Source organism: Hippocampus guttulatus, chromosome 4 (genome assembly GCF_054856545.1).
Source record: "Hippocampus guttulatus isolate MCC_2025c chromosome 4, RoL_Hgut_1.0, whole genome shotgun sequence".
Taxonomy (NCBI): Eukaryota; Metazoa; Chordata; class Actinopteri; order Syngnathiformes; family Syngnathidae; genus Hippocampus; species Hippocampus guttulatus.
In genome coordinates this window covers 22,522,256-22,544,915 of record NC_141264.1, presented here as the reverse complement: position 1 = coordinate 22,544,915, position 22,660 = coordinate 22,522,256, and the positions used below count along the sequence as shown (strand labels likewise).

The 22,660-nt window shown below is 43.2% G+C and overlaps 1 protein-coding gene across 3 annotated transcripts in view; it reads left to right on the top strand.

Annotated features, from left to right (window-relative positions):
* Positions 1 to 22,660, top strand: part of LOC147206654 (solute carrier family 23 member 1) — a 45,508-nt gene that overhangs the window by 7,670 nt on the left and 15,178 nt on the right. For all 3 annotated transcript variants that reach the window (XM_086109561.1, XM_086109562.1, XM_086109560.1), the window contains 6 exons: positions 11,260 to 11,391; positions 14,982 to 15,139; positions 17,612 to 17,792; positions 18,430 to 18,611; positions 20,460 to 20,577; positions 22,043 to 22,199. In XM_086109561.1, the coding sequence (XP_085965687.1) occupies positions 11,260 to 11,391; positions 14,982 to 15,139; positions 17,612 to 17,792; positions 18,430 to 18,611; positions 20,460 to 20,577; positions 22,043 to 22,199 (928 nt within the window). The remainder of the gene's footprint in view (positions 1 to 11,259; positions 11,392 to 14,981; positions 15,140 to 17,611; positions 17,793 to 18,429; positions 18,612 to 20,459; positions 20,578 to 22,042; positions 22,200 to 22,660) is intronic.

The following is a 22,660-nucleotide window of genomic DNA, read 5'->3' as shown; positions in this document are numbered from 1 at the left end:
TTGTTTTTGTAGACAAAGACTATCCGTGCATCCATGATTTGATCCGCTTATCCTCACGGGGGTCACGGGCATGCTGGAGCCTATCCCAGTGGTTTTCGGGCAGCAGGCGGGGTACACCTAGAACCGACTGCCAGCCAATCGCTGAGGACACATAGATAAAGAAGCATTCGTACTCACAGTCGCACCTTGGGACAATTTAGAGTGTCCAAACAAGCTCCCATGCGTGTTTTTGGAATGTGGGAGGAAACTGGAGAACCCGGAGAAAACCCACACAGGCATAGGAAGAACATGCAAACTTCACATAGGAAGGCCGGGGCCGGAATGGATCCCTGGACCTTTGTGACACGCTAACCAGTCAATTACCATGCCGCCTATAAAACCTCCATCCATCCAATTACCTGGACCGCTTTATCCTCGCGGGTCTGCTGTAGGAGTGATTCCCAACCAGTGTGCCGTGAGAGTTCATCAGGGGTGCCGGTGTCAGTTATCTGGAAAACAAAAGAAGCTATTTCTTTTCTATTAAACATTTTTTTGTTAATTTATCTTGGCAGGCACCTAGAGTAACAGGCAAAACAGAATGTCCTTCCACTAAATGACAGAAGGTACTGTACATCATTAGCCCGTGTATCCACTTTTTGTGAATCGTTCGGCTAAGTGCTGTGCCGTGATATATTTTCCGATGAGGAAATACGTGCCTTGGCTCAACAAGGATTGGGAAACACAGCTGGAGCCTATCGTGCAGCCGTCTTGGGGCAGCAGGCAGGGTACACCTTGAACTGGTTGCCAGCCAATTCCAGGGCACACATAGACAAACAACCATTGACAAAAATTAGGGATGTATCAATAAAGAGTTTATCCAGAAGCAGTCGAGTGACGACTGGCAGTGGTCGTAACGTAGGCTGTGGCTTATGCACGACAAACGTAGGCCGGACCTCCGCAGACTGCCACAGCAAGCACGAGGAGGGTGGTTTTGACAAGACAAACAGCCCGAAAGCACAGCTGTTACTCAATGACTCCCCTTCCCGATTCAGTGATTGACTAACCAGTCAGTGGTAGTCATCCCAGTGTTTTATTTTGTACAAAAATAAGTACATTTCGTGAGAAGTTTGTTATGTAGACCATACACCCAGAGGTTAAACTTTTGGACCCCAAGTAATTTTGAACGTGGAAAAAAACCAAGAGTTAGATTGCAGTCAAATGTACTGATCACCATTCGCAAGTAGTTTTATTTTCGATAGATTAGACCTCAGTAGTTTAACATTAAGCTTTCGCTTCTAAAACGTTTATTTATACTTGTTTTTGCAAGATGATTTTGAATTAATTTGAATGTGGATACATGAGCCGTGGTCAGAGTGATCAAAATATGGATAGGAATAGCAACATTTTATTATTATTTTGCCAGGGACGAAGATTTAGGCCACAGTTCCAGCTAAAACCAGAGAGTTGCCACCTGGATAAAAAGGTCCCAATTTGACCAGAATACACTTGAAGTCTCCCAAACGCCTGTTGGAAAACGTGTCATTGTTTGATGAAACCTAGGTTGAGCTTCTTGGACATAACTTCAAAAAATATGTTTGGCAAAAACAACACTGCTGATGTTGAAAAGAGCACGATACCTCAAAGTGAGGTATGGTGGTGGCAGCCTTATGTTTAGGGGCTCTTTTGGTTTGCTTTCGTTTTTTTCAGTTGGAACTGGCGCTTTTGTCGAGGTGTGGGGAATCATAAACTATTCCAAATACCGGTCAGTAATAGCACAACATCTTCAGGCTTTGAGAAAAACAAACAAACAAAAAAACATTTTGGTATTTCCCTAATTGCGTGTCCACAATCTGTTCCAGGGTCAAACTACCGCCATAATCAAAGCCCACTTGACTTCACAGGCCTCATTGTCATTCTTGCAGTGTTTTATGAACACGTTATTATTCTTATGAATCATACAAGTGTAAAATGAAGTTAACCACAGTCAGTGGAATTTCACATTTCTGGAATTTGGCTCACTACACTGTAAGCAGTAAAACATATAGAGCAGTTACAAAGAAAGAGCCCATTTTGTTGCACTCTGGTGTCACGTTCTAAACGATCCAGCTACAAGGAAATCCAATCTGCATGGTCAGTCACAGTCTGCAATTGTCAGATGGACAAGAGGATTTTTTTTTTGTTGAATGCAAGTTTCACTTCGGAAAAATAAATTTGGTAGCCCTGTCCGTTATTACTAGACCCATGAAAAAAGTCTCAAGAGGCCGCGCCTCAAACGACAAAGGAAGTCTTCGAGTTGAATATGAAGCAACACGTCTGCTTGGTAGCACCCCGATACAATTTAAAAAAAAAAAGAGAAAAAAAAAAGAATCAATCTCCAAAGCCTGTTTAACTTAGGAACACTGAATTTGGGATACATTACTATCATGAGTAGACCCACAAAAAGTCTCAGAAAGCCATGTCCAAAAAGAACACAGGAAGTCTGCCATTTTGGTTTGAAGCGGCCATTTTAGGCTGACTTTGGAGGTTTCCAGTTGACTTGCCATGAAACATGAAACTTCACTGACTCAACTGTACAAGGTTGAATTTTTAACCACATTTCACTGAACAACATTGAACGCAGTAAATGTTGGGTTGCGATTATTGAACAAAATCTTGGATATGTTTGATATTCAAGGCAAAGTAGCCATGTTGGAAAAGACACAGCATGACACAGTCTGTCATTTTGAAGAGGGTGTATCTGTCTCATTTTGGCCTTTTTCCAGTCATCAATTAAAAGTGAACTAGATTTTTTTTTCTTTGTTCAATTGCAACCAAATTTGAAGCCCATATAATAGACAGAGGCTGGACGATGCTAAATTGTGAAATATTCAAGTCCATCGTTGCATGTGGGAAGAACGATGACTCGCTAGGTAGGAGTTTCTATCATAAGTCATTCTGGAATTATTTTGGTTGTTTCCTTCGAAGACAAACTTCATTGTACAGACAGAGGAACCACCCAAAACCACAAAACTCCAATGCATCATAAGTTTGTTGATGTCTACTGTCCGCTTGTTGGCGTGTGTTTGTCTCATGCGCTCACTGTAACAAACGGTGGAGACTCTCAGCTGTCAAAGTGAATGTATGAAGACATTCACCATTCCTTTTTTTGCGGTCAGGGGTCAGAGGGACGCGTCGGATGTATTGATTGCGAGCGGATAAATCGATGAGGTTTTGGTGAGTCAACATTTATGACTCAAGCGTCACATTTGTCTCCTGGAAGCCATTAAATGACAGATGACGCTGCTGTTGCTCGGTTCCGGCCTGTGTTGCATTACCCAGAGGTTGTCAACCCTTTTGATGAATTACAAGACCAAAATGTCACTTCCATTAGCACGTCAAGAACATCCATGTGCTTGTGACGCGGAAAGTGCGCATGACGCTTCGCGGCAAATAATCACGCGCAACACAACATTGGACACGTTTCTGGGTTATTTCGCTGGCATCGCTGCCATGCGTGTTGTAATTCTCACAGTAAACTTCAAATCTGACGGTCCTAGTAGAAAGTTGAACTCCCAAATTGTGTCTCAAGAAACTTTTTTTTTAGGTCAGTGTTTTGTAAAACTTCTCATTTGAGTAAGAGGACTGAAGGTAATAGGAGTGAGTTATTAGCATAGAATCAGCAAAGGCTTGAACTACAGCCACATGGCAGTATTGGTCCAACGTCGTTTAAATAAAAATTTTAAATGGTTTTGATTAAATACGTAATCAGTTCAAGGATACGTTGTTTGATATTTTAGTTAATTTTATCATGCATTGACATGGCGTCCCACGTTATTATGCCATTTGTGTTTTTCTCAGATTTTTAGTCTCCATGCAAATTAGAAAACGGCAGATTCTCTGAGTCCTTATTTTTAAACAAACGTTCCAATGATAACAGTGTTTTATTTTTCTTTTTTTTTTTCAAAAATAAAAATGTAGTTCCAAGTTATTATTCACAGAGGTGTCTCAAGACATTTTGTAGGTTGTAAAGAACTGACAAGAGATATTTGTGGAATTTGAAGCAGTTCACATCCAAACGGCAGCTATTCTGATATCCTGCAAAATAGTTGCCAGCAGACAATCTGCAAAAACTCACATAAGCTCAATGTACGCAAGACTTCCAAAGCGGCTATCAATTAAGAACTCCTATGTTAAACTATAACATGGCCTGTTATCAAGTTTTGGATGGAGCTTTTGATTTCAGTAAATACAAACCCGTAATGCTGAGAATTCAACAAATGACAATTTTCAGCTCTTTTAAAACCTTGAAAATGTCTGTTTTAAGATTAAGACTTTTCTTTTTAAAATGGGGAAAATACTACTTCCCATTCTGAAACACCCCAGACCTTTGATTTATAAAACTGAATATTCTTTTTAAAGACACAATTTCATGCTACTATACACGATGCTATTTTTTTCCATTTCATAAAACAGTTGTGTCAGGGCACCGCAGTTCAGGCAAACTACCAGCAGATGGCAACATAAAGCCACCAATGGCTTTTTGTACGTTGCACAATGCAAAGCTTTTCGACCCCAGGGAGTGCTGGCACAAGTAGCAGATGTGTTTGTTGTCCTTTGAACTGTAACCTTGAGGAGCTCCTGCTTTCAAGTCGACTTTGTGACAGCGCGCCTGCCGGCATCAAGCGTGCAGGTCAATTTAACCAACTCCCCACACGCATGACCCATGACGTGATGACAGGATATTATGTGGTCACACGCCTACTGTAGTGAGTGATGTCTAACACATATTAGCAACCGTGCGCATATGGAAGAAAATGTGTAAAGAGCTTTTGTATAGTCGTACACTGCAGTGACTGATGACATGATGCATGTCTGCGAAACTGCCGCAGCTTCTCAATTGAATCAAAATCAGAATCGCTTTTATTGTCATTGTATAGAATACAATGAAATTAGTTCGCAGTAGTGATGCACAAATCCAACGGCAAAACTTGAACATATAAAGTCCTCACCAAAAATATTGGACATTTTGGGGTTTGGGTCAAATGATGAGCTTGAGACAAAAGTTCAGAAGTCCAACTTTGAGTTCACGGTATTTACATGTGGATGTCAAGTCAAGTCAAGTCAACAGTATTTATAGAGCACTTTCAAACAGCCATCGCTGCATACAAATCGCTGTACATGGAGCAATTTAACATGCACAATAAACAGTAAGACAAATCGGTAATAAAGGCGGTAGAAAGCACCAAACAGAAAAACCAGGAACAGATATAAGTCATGCTGAGTCGAATGCCAAAGATGTCATGAATGACATGAATGAATCAAATTAAAGCTTGAACGTCCCAGCCCATTAATGACACTTAACTACAATTTACTTTACGGTACGCCTTAGTTACATGCATGTGTATACAGTAATCCCTTGTTTATCATGGTTAATGGGGACAAAAACCATCCGTGATAAACGAAAATCCGTGAAGTAGCGACCAATTAACATATACAACATATATATTTTTTTTAAGTCCGCAAAGAGTCCGGAAGAAGCTGCAAAACAACAGCGAGCCTTCCTTCATAAGCGTTCACTTCCCAGTGTGAAAAGAACTGGTTTCAGGGCACTTTGTCATCCGGCCCTCTATGTTTGTTTTTCCTCTCCGTTCTCGGAATTGCGAGTCGCCAACAAACATTTTGTGACAGAACATGAATTTATAGAAAGTAATGTTCATGCTCCAGAGCACAGGAACATATACAGTACCGTCCTCTTTCTTTGCTTTGGCCGACAAATGATTGGTCTCGTGGGATTCGCTGTGGCCCGGATCGATCCACACTCACATTGTAAATTTCCCCAGTGTGGGACAAATACCGGTAAAGGATATCTTATGTTTAACTTATCGGTCTTGAGAAGGTTTAAAGGTGAATGCTGTAATTCACGCTCTGTAGCAATGAGTACATACATGTCCTTTATCTTGGGATCTTGAATCAGAATTCATTCCGAATTAACCTGAGGTTTCAAGCCATAAGAAATACACCTGTGGTTTCATGGCCGGAGAAATATTTTATCCAATTTAAACATATATTTGAAGAAATTCTCTTCACTCTGATTGATCTCGAAATGTCCCCAGCACAAAATGTTGTTTACGCAATTGGATCTTCGGGTTCTTTGAATTTTTATTAAAATTCCAAAGGAGCATTGTCAGCCAAAGGAGCCCTGATTGTGATAGTGAATAGGAATATAAATAAAAGAAGAGCTTCCTTTTCTGTAGCTCACAAACAGAGAGATGGGCCCAAAAAATATCAGCATCCGCAGACCAAATCGAGAGTTGTCAAGATTATTCAACGTGATGCGAACTATGAGGGGTTTGTGTTAACTGGGTTAGATGTGTTAAATAACTCAGGATGGAGCAACTTTTGTTTGAAGCGACCCACTTTTCAAGTGAGCAAAAGTATTGGAACAGACATTAATTAAATGAACTTAAAGTATTTGGTGGCTTAAGCCTTACTTACCACACTCTTGCATTCTTCCTTTGAAATGGTTTTCTAGGCCTTTCCTGCAGCCTCTTTCAGTTCTTATTTATTTCTAGGGGTTCATCTCCTCAGTCTCATCCTCATGCTCAATTGGGTTAAGGTCCAGTGACTGACTTGGCCGGTCTTAAGACCTCCCATTTTTCCACCCCAAATGAAGTCCTCTGTCGTGTTGGCAGTGTATTTTTGTCATGATGTTACCAGAATGAATCCTGAAGTCTACAAAACCATTTTGTCTGTCACGAATAAAAAAAAAAAATCTTGTGAATAAATAGAATCATTATACTAACTGCGTACTTTTTTTTTCTAGAAAGAAAACGGTCACGTTAGATTTTATTTGAAGAAAAGAGATTGTATGTATTTTTTATATAAGATAAGAAAACCTTTATTAGTCTCGCAATGGAGAAATTCCCGATTCACAGCAGCAAAGTTATGAAAGGAAGAAGTAGAACAACAAAATATAGGAGCTGCTGGAAAGGCAGCCACTCACGCGGCGCCATTTTGAAGTCAAAATAACAAAAATAACACAACACAACACATAGGACACAGACGGTCGTGCAATCTTCACCACTTTTCTGCATACACTTTGTTCTCTGAAGCAGTTATAGATGAAAGAGGAGAGGATCAAAGTGTCCTTTCACCAGTGGATCAGAGACGGCATGCTGAAAATGTGCACACGTCTGCTACAAGCTAAGTTTTGAAAGTAAACACGAAGCTGTAGTGTCCATTGACGAAAAAGAGATTGGCTCACATCTCCTGTCCCATGTAAATCCACTTCAATTCCAAGCCGCGACTCCCAGTTCCACCTCCGCATCAGCGCTCCGCGCTAACGCTCCTTTCTTCTCATCGGCTCCTCAAGCCTCACATCCATCCAGCCGCAGACCGTTCAACAGCACCGATCTCTCCGCTGAACAAAGTGGGGCTGTGAAAAATGCTGCCCACAACAGGCGCAAGACACAAGCGCCCCGGGACTGTCCAGCAACGACAGTCAAATGGCGCCGACATTCCTCCCAGGCAAAAACAGTGCTGGTATACCCATGCTGCCGAGAAGGCGCAACCACCAAGCACAGAGTTACCTCCTTGATGAATGTCGTGGCCAAAAAATGCTGAAAAAAGTCCACATCAGGTCCACACGACGTAACAACAAACACAAAGTGACAAAACAAACAAAAAAAAGCAAGGCTCATGAGAGCACTTGCCGACGGCTGCCTACTCGGGGGCCATCTTGACTTCAAAGAGCAGATGACTTCATATGTCATCTGTATTTTTATTATACAAGTCCTATTACTGAAAAGCAGTCAAATAAAGGTTTGGTTCTTTTCCAGGAAAAAGGCAATGTATCAGATTTCATCAACAGTTAGAATGTGGTATGAAACTGCAAAAAAAGCAAACCAACAACCAAAAAACCTGTGCAATGCAGGTGGACTTCGCCCAAGCGTATCGTTTTCCACCTTTCAGATGTTCCTAAATGATTCGCAACGCGCATCCATCATTGGCAATGGTGGTCGGCGTGTGTGCATCCAGATTTTTTTGTTTGTTTTTTAATTGCCAAACAAAACAAAACAGAACTTTTTTCCTCGATTGCACCACTCTCTCACCGCAGTTCTCGGGTGTCACATGAGGAAGTTGGAGAATTTCCCAGCGTGTCGACACCAAATGGGTACAAAAACAATCTCCAGTGAACTTAATACTTGACCGTGAGTTCAAAAGTAAAAAAATAAAATAAAAACTTGTTTGGAGGATGCCCAATCTACGGGAAAGCCAGGTTGCCATCCAGATCCAGGAGGGATTTATTGTGCCGTGACAATCTGCTCGCATCAAAAGGCCAAGTGAGGATAGGGACCCAAAAGATCCAGCATGCAGGTGGTTTCAGGTGATCAGAAAACGTAAACACGGGGGATGTTGGTGATGGATCACTTGAAAATCCATGTAAATAATAATAAAAAAAAAAGCCAAAGTGGAGCATGAAGACCTGCAGTGCAAAATGGAGGATTTTCTTCAAGTTACCAAGACAGCCCACTGGTGACCAAGCCAGATTTTTAATCACCAAAAAAATTGATTATCGTAAAATCCTGTAAGATGTATATTTTCCAAATAAAATGATCCGAAAACTGTATTATCTGCGGATTAATTTAAAAAAAATGGAGTCATTCCAAAATTGTTGAAAAATACACCTTCACTTTTCAGATTTTCAGCTACATATTCATGAATGGTAGATAAACTATCAAGTGCTTGATTCGCTCAGCTTAGATCACAGTTGTCAAACTCAAGGCCCCGGGGGCCAGATTTGGCCCACCACATCACTTTATGTGGCCCATGAAAGCAAATCAACAATGGCAACTTTCATTCTGCTTGCTAAAACCGCTACCAAAATGACAAATTCTCATTTGTAATAAATAAGAGTGATACTGTCAGCATTTTCTTGTGGCCAAACCGCTCGTTACATAAACCTAAAGTCAAATCAGAAAATGAGATTTGATTTGAATGCCAGGTCCCCCAGCCCTCATGTTTCCACAGCAAAGCGACTTTTACCATGTTAAGGAAAGTGAGCTGTCCCGTGTGGCCTCTCTGAACAGAGAGTTGACCTCTTTGTGTTTTTAAGAATCCCCCACTCTGTGCTGCGTATCAGGTGGCCCCTGCTCCTACAAGTCATAAAAATGCCAACGGCTAGCTTCCACCAGTCAGTAAAAGGCATAAGGACCCTTGATCACACATTGAATCAAGTTTATGATGAAAGCTTGTTGTTTTGATACGTGTCGGTGTTCCGGTTTTCCTGGCTCAAATCGAGGTGGGTTTCGAAAAATTCTGGCCATTTGTGCATATGCTGCATCGCCCCACCAACTCAAACCTTTTCAATGGTTGTAGTTGTTCTTGTAGTTGTTCGCAAAAAATGTGTTCAAAATGAGCATCCCACAAAAAAAAAAAAAACTGTTAAACCCTGAACACATTCAAAATTTCCTGCCGCCAAGAAAAACTGTTTGTGACCATTAAAACTGTTCTGTTGAACGTCTTTGCCACCGTTTGCGACCATGAACGACCCCTAAAGAAAAACATTCGATGCAGATGCAGCAGACCTCCTTTCTTTACTCCTCCTGCCTGTGTGTCGAAGCTAGCTTGTTTGCTTGGTGTGCACCCCAGAACACGTGCGTACAATTAATTACTATGATCCAGGGTTTGCATGTTTGGTGCGTCTCATGTTTTACTGGTTTAGTACAAACCAGGTTTCATTAATTTGGCAGCAACCAGGGTTTTCTCTTTTTGGTACTCACCAGGGTTTACCCAATCCGAACCAGAGAATCAACTTTGAAGTGTGTACACGCCCTTATCATTTTCCGCAATGTCTTGTTAAACCCAAGCCTGATGAGGATGCTTTATTGTGATAAAAATATGAGAACAAAATAACAAAGACAAGGAAACAAAAGCGATCGGATTCAACGTGACAACAAAAGAACCCTTGCGGCTATTTCTGACATTGTGCGAGTAGAGCGGCCTCTCACCGGATGTCATGCTACGTGGCGACAAGGTCAGATATCAAAGGTGCCTTTGTCTAAGGCAGAAACATGCTGACACAGTTAAGAAAAAAAGAAACACCAATTGGTCTTGATGTTTGACATGAAACCCAATAAAGGCATTTGCAATATGATTAATGGCGGCCATGTTGGATGAGGGCAGACCGCATTGAGAAGGCTGTTATGGTTAAAAAAAAAAAAAAAAAATCAAAGACGTACAGAGTAATGAGGAAAGCAACAATGCGTTAATTTAAATTGTTTTTTGCATTTTGCAATAAAACTTTTATAATAAAAAAAATCACAGAAGTATAAAGTTGTGTTCGCGCGTGCGTGTTTTTGATGGGATTTCTTTTTAGAAAAGACAAAATCTTCAGGAGAATAAAAGTATATTTTTTCTTGATTCAAAAAACATTTTTTGATCAGCATTTTACTCAGAGGAGCTCATTATATATATAAAAATATAAAGTTAAAAATAAAAGTTGTATATGTTATATAAAGTTGTACTTGATACTTGATACGCACTGATGATGGATCCACGCACTAATGGAAGCCATCTTGAGTCACACTTTGATCTATACTTTGACCGGTAACTCAAAATGAAACGGCTACGAATGGCACGGGACCATGTCAAACATGCCGTGGTTGTGTTGTTCGCAAATCTGCTACTTCTCAAACGAAAGCAGGTAGCGGGACATTTCTTTTCCTAGGCATTTGGCACCGCGTCAGGACTCACCTTATAACAATGAGCTTTGCTCTTTCAAAAGAACACAAATCCAAACCATGCTCGCCTGGGCGATATAGCCTTACAATAAAAACTACAGTATATACTGTATATATATATATAGTACATACATTGCTAATGACTCTGGTCTAGATTCAAGACCTGAAGTAGGAAACTAGTGCGGGTAGCTGCTGATCGACTGGTATGAACACTTTCTATACATATGTCCATAAATTGACAACAAAATAAAGGGCAAAGTGGAAGGTTAGGCGGACCACCGGGAAGAGAAAAAACATTTGCTGTATGTGTTTGAGTGTGTGCTCTAGCCAACCTTCTTTTACACGCCACAAATCAAAAAACAATTTTCGGCGCATATGCTCAGTATTTGCAGTCGAAACAAACGGCACCGACGGCATTCCATTCCACACACCAAGGCTAAAAATCCACAAAGCAAATAAAACCTGCTGTGTTGTCCTTGTTGTGTGGTGGGATTCACTTGTGTTTGATGTAGCGTGTGTGCACTGGGTGATTTAATTTGATGGTACGTTTCTTTCGCAGGGCAAAGATGCTAACGAACAGCCAGCAGTGGACGCGGCGGCGCGGCAGAAGGGCGCCCACTCGGCCGCTGACCTGGTCTATGCTCTCAACGATCGGCCACCCTGGTACCTCTGCATTCTGCTCGGATTCCAGGTAAATTCACCTCATGCTGTTTTATGTTGGCACAAGCTTCTGTAAGCTTCGAAAAGGCTAAACACAGTGATGAACAATCACCCCGACCCTAACCACGACAGGGTGTCTTTTATTTAGAGCGGTCCCCATACACACTCTTTTGAGGTGACATACGGCTCGTGATGAACTTGCTTGCTTGGCAGTGAAAGCAGACGCGGTAGTAAAACGAGGACCTTCTGAAACGAACTATGTACCATGACTGACTTCCTGAAATAAAACTGACTGACAGACTGTCTGACGAATGAACATACAAAGCGACAGCTCGCCCAACTTACTCCGGCGAGACATCGGTTTACGGCGGCCCAACATAAATGGTTTGGAGGTTACAAATGCCGGCCGCTAAGCTAGTTTGCGCTGTGGCACAAAAAACAAATGTGGGTGTGAAACAAGGATGTTGGTAATTAACTAACTGACGAACTGATGATTTACTAATTAATATATTAACCGACTCATTAAGTGCACAGAGTCCTCGGTTTTGGGTGATGTCACCGCTGTTGGACTCGAACTGTCTTGCCAACCTGCTAACTGAACTAAGTTAGTTTTACTAATTAATATATTAACCGACTCATTAAGTGCACAGAGTCCTCGGTTTTGGGTGATGTCACCGCTGTTGGACTCGAACTGTCTTGCCAACCTGCTAACTGAACTAAGTTAGCCGACCGGCTCATTTACTTTTTAACACAGTGACCAAGCAACTCACCATAGGGCATACTTGGTGTACGACTGTCATGAACTAAGTACTCCCTGTAATTTACACACTAAACCAAGTAACTGACCCACCATTCGCAAATGAACCTACTTACCGAGCAACCAATCACCTAACCGGGGGGGCTACTCGGTTAATGATGGTCCTGACAAACTCACTTCAGAAGTTACAAAAGGTGGGATGAACTGGTGTGCACAGTGTCGGAACAATATGGGGACCTCCTATAAAAATTCACTGACTTACTAGTTAACTGACTAAGTGACTTACTGAAGAAACTCAGTTACTGACTGGCATACTAATACCACCAGATCATCCTATCGGACTGTTTAAGATACCCTTTATTTGTCCCACACTGGGGAAATCCATCCATCCATTTTCCGAACCGCTTAATCCTCACTAGGGTCACGGGGGGTGCTGGATCCTATCCCAGCCGTCTTCGGGCAGTAGGCGGGGGACACCCTGAACCAGTTGCCAGCCAATCGCAGGGCACACAGAGACGAACAACCATGCACGCTCACACTCACACCTAGGGACAATTTAGAGTGTTCAATCAGCCTGCCATGCATGTTTTTGGAACGTGGGAGGAAACCGGAGCACCCGGAGAAAATCCACGCAGGCCCGGGGAGAACATGCAAACTCCACACAGGGAGGCCGGAGCTGGAATTGAACTCGGTACCTCTGCACTGTGAAGCCGACGTGCTAACCACTTGACTACCGGGCCGCCCACACTGGGGAAATTTACAATTTAATTTAATTGTGTGTTAAAAGCTGCGTTCTTAACATATACTTCATATTACATACAGAAAGCGACCATCTCATCAGGGCAGAAGTAGATTGCAATGACAGCAATTTCTTTTTTGTGTTTATGATGTTACATGGCTAACAGCTACTCAAAACCAAGCTTGGCAAATTCAAATATATTTCTGTGAAGAAAAAAGTGTTGACTTTTGACACACTTGTATGCAGCTGGTGACCATGAGGCTATAATTGATTAACATTGCATAGGTGACCACCCTGATTGATTGGATCTAAACATCCTGAAGGCATTCTTTTCACACAGAAAGGTTTTCGTAACTCTAGCTTTCTGAGCATAGCTGCGTAATGAAATAAGTGAAGACTGATGACATTCAATAAGCAAGCATTCAAGGATTCGATATAGAAAAAAGAAAAAAAAACCACACACATTTGAATAAGCGTGGTTTGTTTAAAATGGATCGGTAACAGCTACAACCGTGGCAGGCTGTCAGCCTCAAAGCTAAGTGAGAAGATACATTTTCGCGAATTACACTGCCTTTGAAACGCAGTCTGCCGAATGTCAGGAGTGTCCCACGGCTCGCTATCACCGGCCGAGCTCTCCCGGCTGAGTGCTGTGGGTGAATGACCAGGGCAGCTAGCTGTTAGCCACTAGCCGCTATCACCAACGACTAATGACTGATGAAAATGCCTGTTCTGAGTTAGCGCGTCCGCCATTATTAACTGGCTGGATAAGCGGAGCTGACCGTAATATCACTGAATGATGCTGCATATTTACCAACTTGGTCTGGTTTTGTCAGTAAGGCAGTCACAATTTCTCTTTTGAGTCAGCTTTCAGAGGACTCCTAGAAATAGGCCAAAATGACCCCTAAAATGGCCGCTTCAAAACAGAATGAGAGACCTCCGGTGCATTTTTGGATATGGTTTCCAGAGGCTTTTTTTGGTGGCCTTATCCATGCTAGACATGTCTGTCAAAATGCATGGTATTAAACTGGTTTTGAAGGCTCAATTTTTGAAAATGGTTAATTTGCAGTCATCACTTGTAAATTGGTAAAATAACCCTAAAATGGCTGTTTCAAACCAACATGGCTGACATCCTTTGCTATTTTTTTCTTTGTTTGTTCTACTATGTCAAGCCTTCCGGGATCCCGCTTTTTCATCTCTTCTGGGCCTTTCACAACCAATAACGCCAGTAAGACATCATAGGAGTGGCAATAGAGTCTGAAAAGAGGCTCCTAGTGGGGAACATTCCCTCCATCAAACTGACATCCTCTCACCGACTTGCTGTACAGGTGTTCAAAGATATCATCATGAAATCTATATGATTTCAAGCCGAATGCCAAAGGAAATATTTGTAAAACAGGCAACGGGGGGGATCAGTAGACAGAGGTCCAAATGGAACATCAACATCCCAGCGAAAGTGTTTGAATGCCGGCAGCGTGGCGTGAACGTAGAGCGTTGGCAGCATCAGAGAGTTTCGAGCTTATTATGATGATTGGAACTGGCGGTGTCTTCGTGGTATGATGACAGCTAGGCTTTCGGTTCAATCACCTGGGTTTGGGGAGAAAAAAGCTGGAGTCTATTTGGAATGAACAATCATCAGCGTGTCCATCATCGGAAAAATTGTCATTTGTAAGAAATTGGTCGAAATTCGCCGAAAAGCAGAGCCGCATTTTTTGCTGCCAAACGCTGAAGTATTTCATCTAAATATGATTGATGGGTAATTTCAAAACATCAGAGTAATCACTCACCAACTATCTGCTGCAAACTCACCTCCTGATGGTTACCTCCCTCTGATATCATCTGTCCATTAACAATCAGAGTTGCCAGTATGTAAAAATAAATATTTCGCAGTCGGTGGTTGTGACGTTGCGAAAAAGGACGACGAAAGTCATCATTGATACAAAGTGTCCCACAGTGCATCGATCGGCATGTGCTTGTGACGTCGTCGCCGTGCTCTCGAGCGATCACGTTCTCCTTTTTACAATCATGACATGCATAAATGTGAATGGAAGGTTCAAGTAATGTGCACATCATGAGCGAAAAGGAGTTGGTCGTACGTGTCCTACTGTGTCGGTCGGCTCTGTCGCAGCATTACGTCCTGGCGTTCGGCGGCATCATCGCCATCCCGCTCATCCTTGCCGAGCCGCTCTGCATCGGCGACAACAACATGGCCAAAAGCCAGCTCATCTGCACCATCTTCTTCGTGTCCGGACTCAGCACGTTGCTTCAGACCAGTATCGGCATCAGGTAAATCATGTGATGAAATTAAATGAAATAAATGAAGACATGTCTTTTATTTGACCAGTTTTAAAGTAAAACATTGATCAGCCTCTAGATTGGAAGCCGCCATTTCGACTAACTTTGTCCCTTCTTTGTACTTTCCAGCCATTTTCAAAAATGGAAACATTTATTTTTTGTTCTATGTCGCCATTTTGTGACACCCATTGGTAATTCCAAAGCTTTTTGGGTGGGCAGCAATTACTTGCAGACTTTTGCCATTTTCCAAAGGGCTTGAGCTCTTTCCCTCCCCTTGGGAACATAATATTTTGAAATTTGCAGATAAAATCCTGTATATCTGTATTCGCATTTTGACTGACAATAGACAGACATTCAACTGGATTCTGCTCAGTTCAGAGAAACAATTTTCATGATACTGTGAGGGCGGTTGTCGATCCCTCATCTCAGGCAATCGTGCCTCAGTGTTTCACACACTTTAGTGAGGACAACACATGCGCACATACAGGCACACGCGCACACACACACTTTCTCTTAACTTCATGCCCAGGCAAATTTTTGCTAGTCAGGCTCACGCACTCTCTCCCGCGTCGCTCATCATCGCCATAAATAAGATGTTCAATGTGTACGCAGCTTAGCGCATCGAGCTCATGTGTGTACAGAACTCCTGGGAGCCATTAAGCACCAGCGCGGGGGAGTGAGGCGATGATGATGATGGCGATGCATCCATCTTTATGAGTACGCCGCAGCCTCCCACACAATTGAGTCGTACGTGCTCCGTATTGAAAACCCTGAGCAAATAATGGAGGCTTTTGTCTGAGGCGCGAGCCCACGCAGGTCACAAGAAGCTAAAACGCAACATGAATGCAGAGGCCGGCAAACATTTGGTCACATCTAATCCTTATTTGCTTTGCATCTTTTTTTCACGTTTGCAATGGGCTACAAGACAAACGGCCTGTTGTGAAGTCAAGGTGGGGAAAAAGGGTACAGTTGACGCACCCTTTTTTCCTGTAATTCATTCATCACATTAAAATTTTTTTTTTTTTTTTTTTTTTTTAAAAGCACATTGCAGTTTTTTACCGATATGATGTCTACCTTCACACCTCCAAATTTCGTCTCCAAACATTTTGCCAATGGATGTTGCATGCTTGTTTCAAGGTGTTATTTTTGTCATGGACCAGCAAAGTACAGCCATATTATTGATGTATTTTTTTTTATTCAATGGAATTTAAAAAAAAAAAAAAACAATTATGATAATAATACAGTTCTGATGTTTAAGTAGGCCTGATCTATGTGTGAAAATGCAGATTTACCCCATCAGCACGGAAGCAAAGATGGGGCAAGGTTCACCTCTTTGTGAACAACAGTGTGAGAAAATAGTCAAGCGGTTTAAGGACAATGTTCCTCCACGTACAACTACACTTTCAATCCCTGACATCACAGATTAAAGGATATCGCCACAGGGGCTCAGGAACACTTCAGAAAACCACTGTCAGTCAATCCGGTTCGGCGCTCCACCCATAAGTGCAACTTAAAACTACGATGCAAAGCAAAAGCCATTTATCAACAACACCGAGAAACGCCACCAGCTTTGCTGGGTCCGGGCTCATCCAAGCTGGATAGACGCAAAGTAGAAAAGTGTTCTATGGTCTGACAAGCCCGCAGTTCAAATTGTTTTTGGAAATTGTGGGCGTTGTGTGCTCCAGAAGAAAGGAACCATCCGGACTGCTATAGACGCGAAGTGCAATGGAGGCCTCTGCTTATTTCAGCAAGAAAATGCCAAAACACTTTCTCCGCGTGTTACAACAGCCTGGCTTCGCGGGTACTACACTGGCTTGTCTGCAGTCCAGACCTTGTGTGGCGCATTATGAAGCGAAAAATATGACAACGGAGACCCCGGTCTGTTGAACAGCTGAAGCTGTACATCAAGCGAGATTGGGAAAGAATTCCACCTACAAAGCATCAACAATTCCTGTCCTCAGTTTCCAGACGCTTAGTGAACGCTGTGAAAAGGTGATGTAACACGGGGGTAAACATGCCCCTGTCCCAGCTTTTCGTGAACGTGTTGTAGCTTTAAAATTAGATATAGGGTGAAAATGATTTACAAATCTTTGTATTCCGTTGTGCTTGGAATTGCGTTGGCAGGCGTGGACAGTGAGTCTCGCGGAATCAACTTTGCATCTTGTGGCAGCTGGAAGCATTTCATCTGCGTTATATCTGGGGTACTACGTTAAAAGCCGAAGAAATTCCTTGTCGCCGCGAGCTACCAAAGCACTTCAAAGCGTATACTATCACCTCAAAGCAAAACACATGGCACTTAGCACAGACGCCGTGGCTCATGTGCCTCTCAGGCAAAGTGAGCTGAATCCAGCTCACAAGCGACCCTAAAAGGGGTTAAGCGCTATATGGCATACAAGATTGGTATTCCGATCATATTCGATGTGTTTCTGGTGTCTACTAACAGTCATGCTCTTTGACACGCAGGCTGCCAATTCTCCAGGGCGGGACCTTCAGCTTCATCACTCCCACCCTGGCCATCCTTGCGCTGCCCAAGTGGCAGTGTCCCACCCCGCAAGAGCCTTCCATGTTGTCCGCGCACAACGCCAGCAGCCCGTTGCAGATGACGGAAAGTGGCGACGAAGTGTGGATGTCGAGAATGCGCGAGGTAAGTTCCAAAGTGGTCACACTTATCAACCCACACAACACTGTGGAGCAACCACGCTGGGTGACTTCATTGCGAGGTGCTGCTGCTTTATTGAGTTCAAATATGTCAATTCATGAAAACTGGAATGAATTCGTTTTTAGAGTACATTGTATTGTTGTTAGAGTGAAGTATCACGATTGTGGTGAATCGTATCCCAATCAAAGTGAACCGTATCACCGTTGCGGTGAATCACATGACAATTGGGTCGATTTGTATTCCAATTTGGGCGTGTCCTATCTTAGTCGGAAAAGCAAACCTTCCACATTCACTGGACTGCAGCTCAGCAAGTAGCATGACAATTCCCAAACCAAGACGGGGAATCTTGCTGACAAATCCGATCCCCCCCTGCCGGGTATATTCAAAGGGTTTTGGGGGCATTCATTGAATGGCTGTCTGCCTGGGGAGTTCGTCTGTCATTTGTCAAAAGCACATCTGGTATTTTTGAGCCATCAATATCAGCTCTGTCAGCACAGTATTGCAAATCAAACCCTCATCCCTGACTGAATTGTATCCCATCAAGATTGGAGCGTAATCATGGAGGGAGTATCATCATTTGAATTGTAAAGGAACTGAAACGTCTCAACCTCTTACTTGACAGATCCAAGGAGCGATCTTGGTGTCGTCGCTGGTCCAGATCACGCTGGGCTTCACCGGCCTGGTGGGCTTTGTGCTGCGATACATCGGACCGCTGGCTATCGCGCCCACCATCAACCTCATCGGTCTGTCACTGTTCACCGAGGCGGGCAAGAAGTCAGGCGGCCACTGGGGGATCGCTGCTCTGTGAGTTTGCACAGCTTATAACTGATGCTCATGCAACTACGATGCGACCAAATTTGAAGCGCGTGCACTTGATGCGCGCGGCTCTATTTTAAAGTGTTTTGCATTTCTGTTTTTACTCATCAGGGGCAAAGGGCGAATGGAGGCAACTGAACTTTTTTTGTTTGTTGAAGACATTTCTTGATCTGAAGTCAGTTCAAAATTTTTGGAATGGAGCCTCATTTCTTATTTTTCTGGTGGGCGTGTCCTGTCGGTGGTTAAAATAGGGTTGCTGCTATTGTTGTTAGGGGTGGCTGCTGAACAACTGTCCTGCATACCAAACGGTTGGCAAAACGGCTCATTGGTGGCAACTCTTCCCATGGACTGAGACAAAAGTAACCTTGATTCAATCTATGCGGACTACCGTGACCTAGTCGCAACTTCGCAATGACAAATGTAGCGTCCATCTGTGCGAGTCTTCTGTTCCCAGACATGGCGAACACATCAAGGATACGCTGCAGCCTCATTGTTCACAATAGCACATAGCATTACCATGAGCAGCCCTCTGTTCTAAATCGAGACCTTGAACAGCGCCCTGGGTCTGCTTTCGACAAACGCGCAGTGTCTGTCTGCGGCGCACATGAAAGCTTTATGCCACAATTGCAAGGACAATACATCTGCACCCTTGTGCCGCAGTGTGTTTTGATGTTTAGTTTTTTGGTCTTCTCCACTGACTTTGGTGTTGAAAACCGTGGGCCAGTAAGTGGCATTTGTCAGTACAAGTGGTTTTGTCACAGAGGTCTAGAAGTGACAGCTACAGACACTTTCAAGAAGCGCTTTTACTCACTTAACGTCGCTTCCACGGCTTGAACGAAGAAACATCTGTGTTTGCACTGAGGGCCACGTTTGAGGGAGTTTTGCGGTGCCCATGTGGACCTTCATACAATATCCAGCAGCGTGGCACAAAGGCTAGAAATTCGTACAGACCAGCTCTACTAGTCCATCCATCCATCCATCCATTTTCCGAACCGCTTGATCCTCACTAGGGTCGCGGGGGGTGCTGGAGCCTATCCCAGCCGTCTCCGGGCAGTAGGCGGGGGACACCCTGAATCAGTTGCCAGCCAATCGCAGGGCACACAGAGACGAACGACCATCCACGCCCACACTCACACCTAGGGACAATTTAGAGCATCCAATCAGCATGCCATGCATGTTTTTGGAATGTGGGAGGAAACCGGAGCGCCCGGAGAAAACCCACGCAGGCCCGGGGAGAACATGCAAACTCCACACAGGGAGGCCGCAGCTGGAATCGAACCCGGTACCTCTGCACTGTGAAGCCGACGTGCTAACCACTGGACTACCGGGCCGCCCGCTCTACTAGTCAAGACTATTAATTGCTTTTTTTAATGTTTGTATGAAATGTAACGTTTTTTAATGTAGAGGATGTTTTTTTTTCAACATTAGAGACGATAAAGAGACTCCAATGACACGTTTTTAAACGCAATTAGCATTTTCAGATATATGTGGTTTTAAAGAATCTAACAATACAAAATGCAGTCTCACCTGGACTGACAAGTGTTTTTCGGGTAAAGATAATTAAGAGCAGAAGTGTCAGGCGTTAGAATCGATAAAAAGTCCTCTACAAACTTCAGGTCAGTGTGCAGGCAGATAAAATAAATCTTGAAATGAAGACTTGAAGCCAAAGTTAAGCACTTTAAATTGTGGTTATGAGACAGAGTTAGGGTTTCCCACGTATTTAAAATGGGGCTTTCGAGCCAGGGTTACGCTATCAAGACGAGGTTTGGTTCTCAAATGAGTCTTTTTTTGTAAGTTGGCACTCAACCGTAGCGCTACGCTGTTGTGCGCCCACAGCACAGTGTGCCTCATCCTGCTGTTCTCGCAGTACCTGAGCAAAGTGGACGTGCCACTGATTGCCTACAAGGACAAGAAGTGGAAGGTGTTCCACTACCCTCTCTTCAAGCTCTTCTCGGTGAGTCACCGGCTTCCACGCATGAACTCCTTTGCCCTCGGCGCGCTCTGCCACACAAACGATTATACTGTTATATGACTGTTGAGTAATCGCTGACGCTCACACACCTGTGATGCTGGCCCGACTCCTGAAGCACTTCAAGCGTGACTCTGTGGAATGCACCCGGCCGCCGTGCATGTGTTTTTTCATGAAAATGATGCGTCGACCTGAGTGCCAGAACGTTATCTTGGAGTCACCGAAGAGCTCTCTGAGTCACTCACGCTCCGGGGGTTTGAACGTTGTGACGCAAAAAGAATCAATATAAATTCTGCGGATCTTTGAGTGTGTGCTTTAAGATGATTTACACAAACAATTGAGGGCATCCCGGCATAACGGAATGAGCTTCTTTAAAGCGACAGTGAAAGAGAAGTTAACGCCCGGCAATGTCAACGTTACAGAGCACCGCTTTTTACAGGGCATCTTGAAAAGGATGAATTATCCACTTCAGGAATTTGATTTGACCAAAAAAGTCATTGTTACTATTCCATCTAAATTACATGACAAAGTACAAGATTCTCTGAGATGCTGATGAGCCTTCCAAGTCAGGGCTTTAAAAAGACTTTACCCGATCACGGGTTTTGGAGTCAATCAGCGATCGGCCATCATTGAGTTTGAAAAAAAGTGATACGTGATCACTGATGCGATCAGAAGATGAAGCAATATATCTCTTTAAACCATAGTGAAAATTCATTTGAAAAAAATAATTTTAGTCACAGAGGCGGAACTCCCGCTTCCCAGCGCAACGTGTTTCCGCTCACAAGAGGCGCTGCAAGGCTAAAAAAAAAAAAAAGAATATCTTTGGGCTCACACATACAAACTATTGCAAAACAGAATGACTCCGGACTGAATGAGCTTGCGTTTATTGTAACGTCTTATTTCGTGGATACGATCAATGATGTTAGTGATAGATTGCGCAAAAATGCGATTTCAATCCTTGCGATCATATCGTAAGTCTAGTTTTGAGCAAATGTTAGGGGTTTAAAACGTGGGTCTGACTGATCTGCAACAGACGGCATACAATACCACAACTACAAGAAGTCAGACCTTCATAAAATCCTCATGTGAACGAAGTTTCACGCTTGTTTCACAGTCCCAAGAAAAAACACCAGGCAGGGAAACAGGCAAATAAATGCTTGATGCCAGAACACCCTTGAATTGAAGTAGCTTTTACACTTTGAAAAACACTTAAATGTGGCTTCCTTGAACCAGAGCATACCCTGATGCCTCCACGTTATCTCCCCCGTATAATCCAAAACATAGCGCAGCACGTCCTCATAATGTCAACGGACCAAATCCAGGCAGTCCAAATAAAATATCTCAAAGAATTTTCCTTTGGCTTCATCCCATCTGCATCTGATAGCGGCGTTCCCACACTTGGTGTGTCGTAATTTCCCTGACGTGAAATCTTTGCCTGCTTAAACTCCAGGCCTTGTTCGGAATGTGTGGCGGCTGGCTGGTCTGCTTCTTGCTGACCGTCTTTGAGGTGCTGCCGTCCACGCCGGACAAATACGGTTACTCGGCGAGGACCGACATTAACCTGGATGCCATCGCCAACTCACCCTGGTTTCACATTCCCTACCCAGGTAACCCCCGAAAACAACCACTTTGCATTAGCATGTTAGGCTGATACCGTACAGACTCACGCTAATATTTCCTGTCATGTGCTTTGAGATGGGTGACCATGACCGCTTTTGGGCTTTCAAAAACAAAAAGAGACCGCCATTTATACATACAGCCACTTCATTTTAAAGCCAAGGTGAGGTTTCCAAGGCAAGGTGAGGGTTTCAATTTAAGATTTCAAGTCTGTCTTTGGGTTTTGAACAAGGGTTAGGTTTTCAGATGTGTATCGATTACGTAGATAGATAAGTGAAATTCACCGTTCCAGTAGTCTCCACAATGAAAACAGATTCAACTGAACACAGAACACAGTCATGTAGTCGACAGAATTTTTCTCTTTTTTAAATAATCAATGAAATCTTTCACAGTGTTCTGGACTCTTGTTTCCCGTGCAAGTAGTGCGGTCCATTTTTGCCTCCATTGCTTG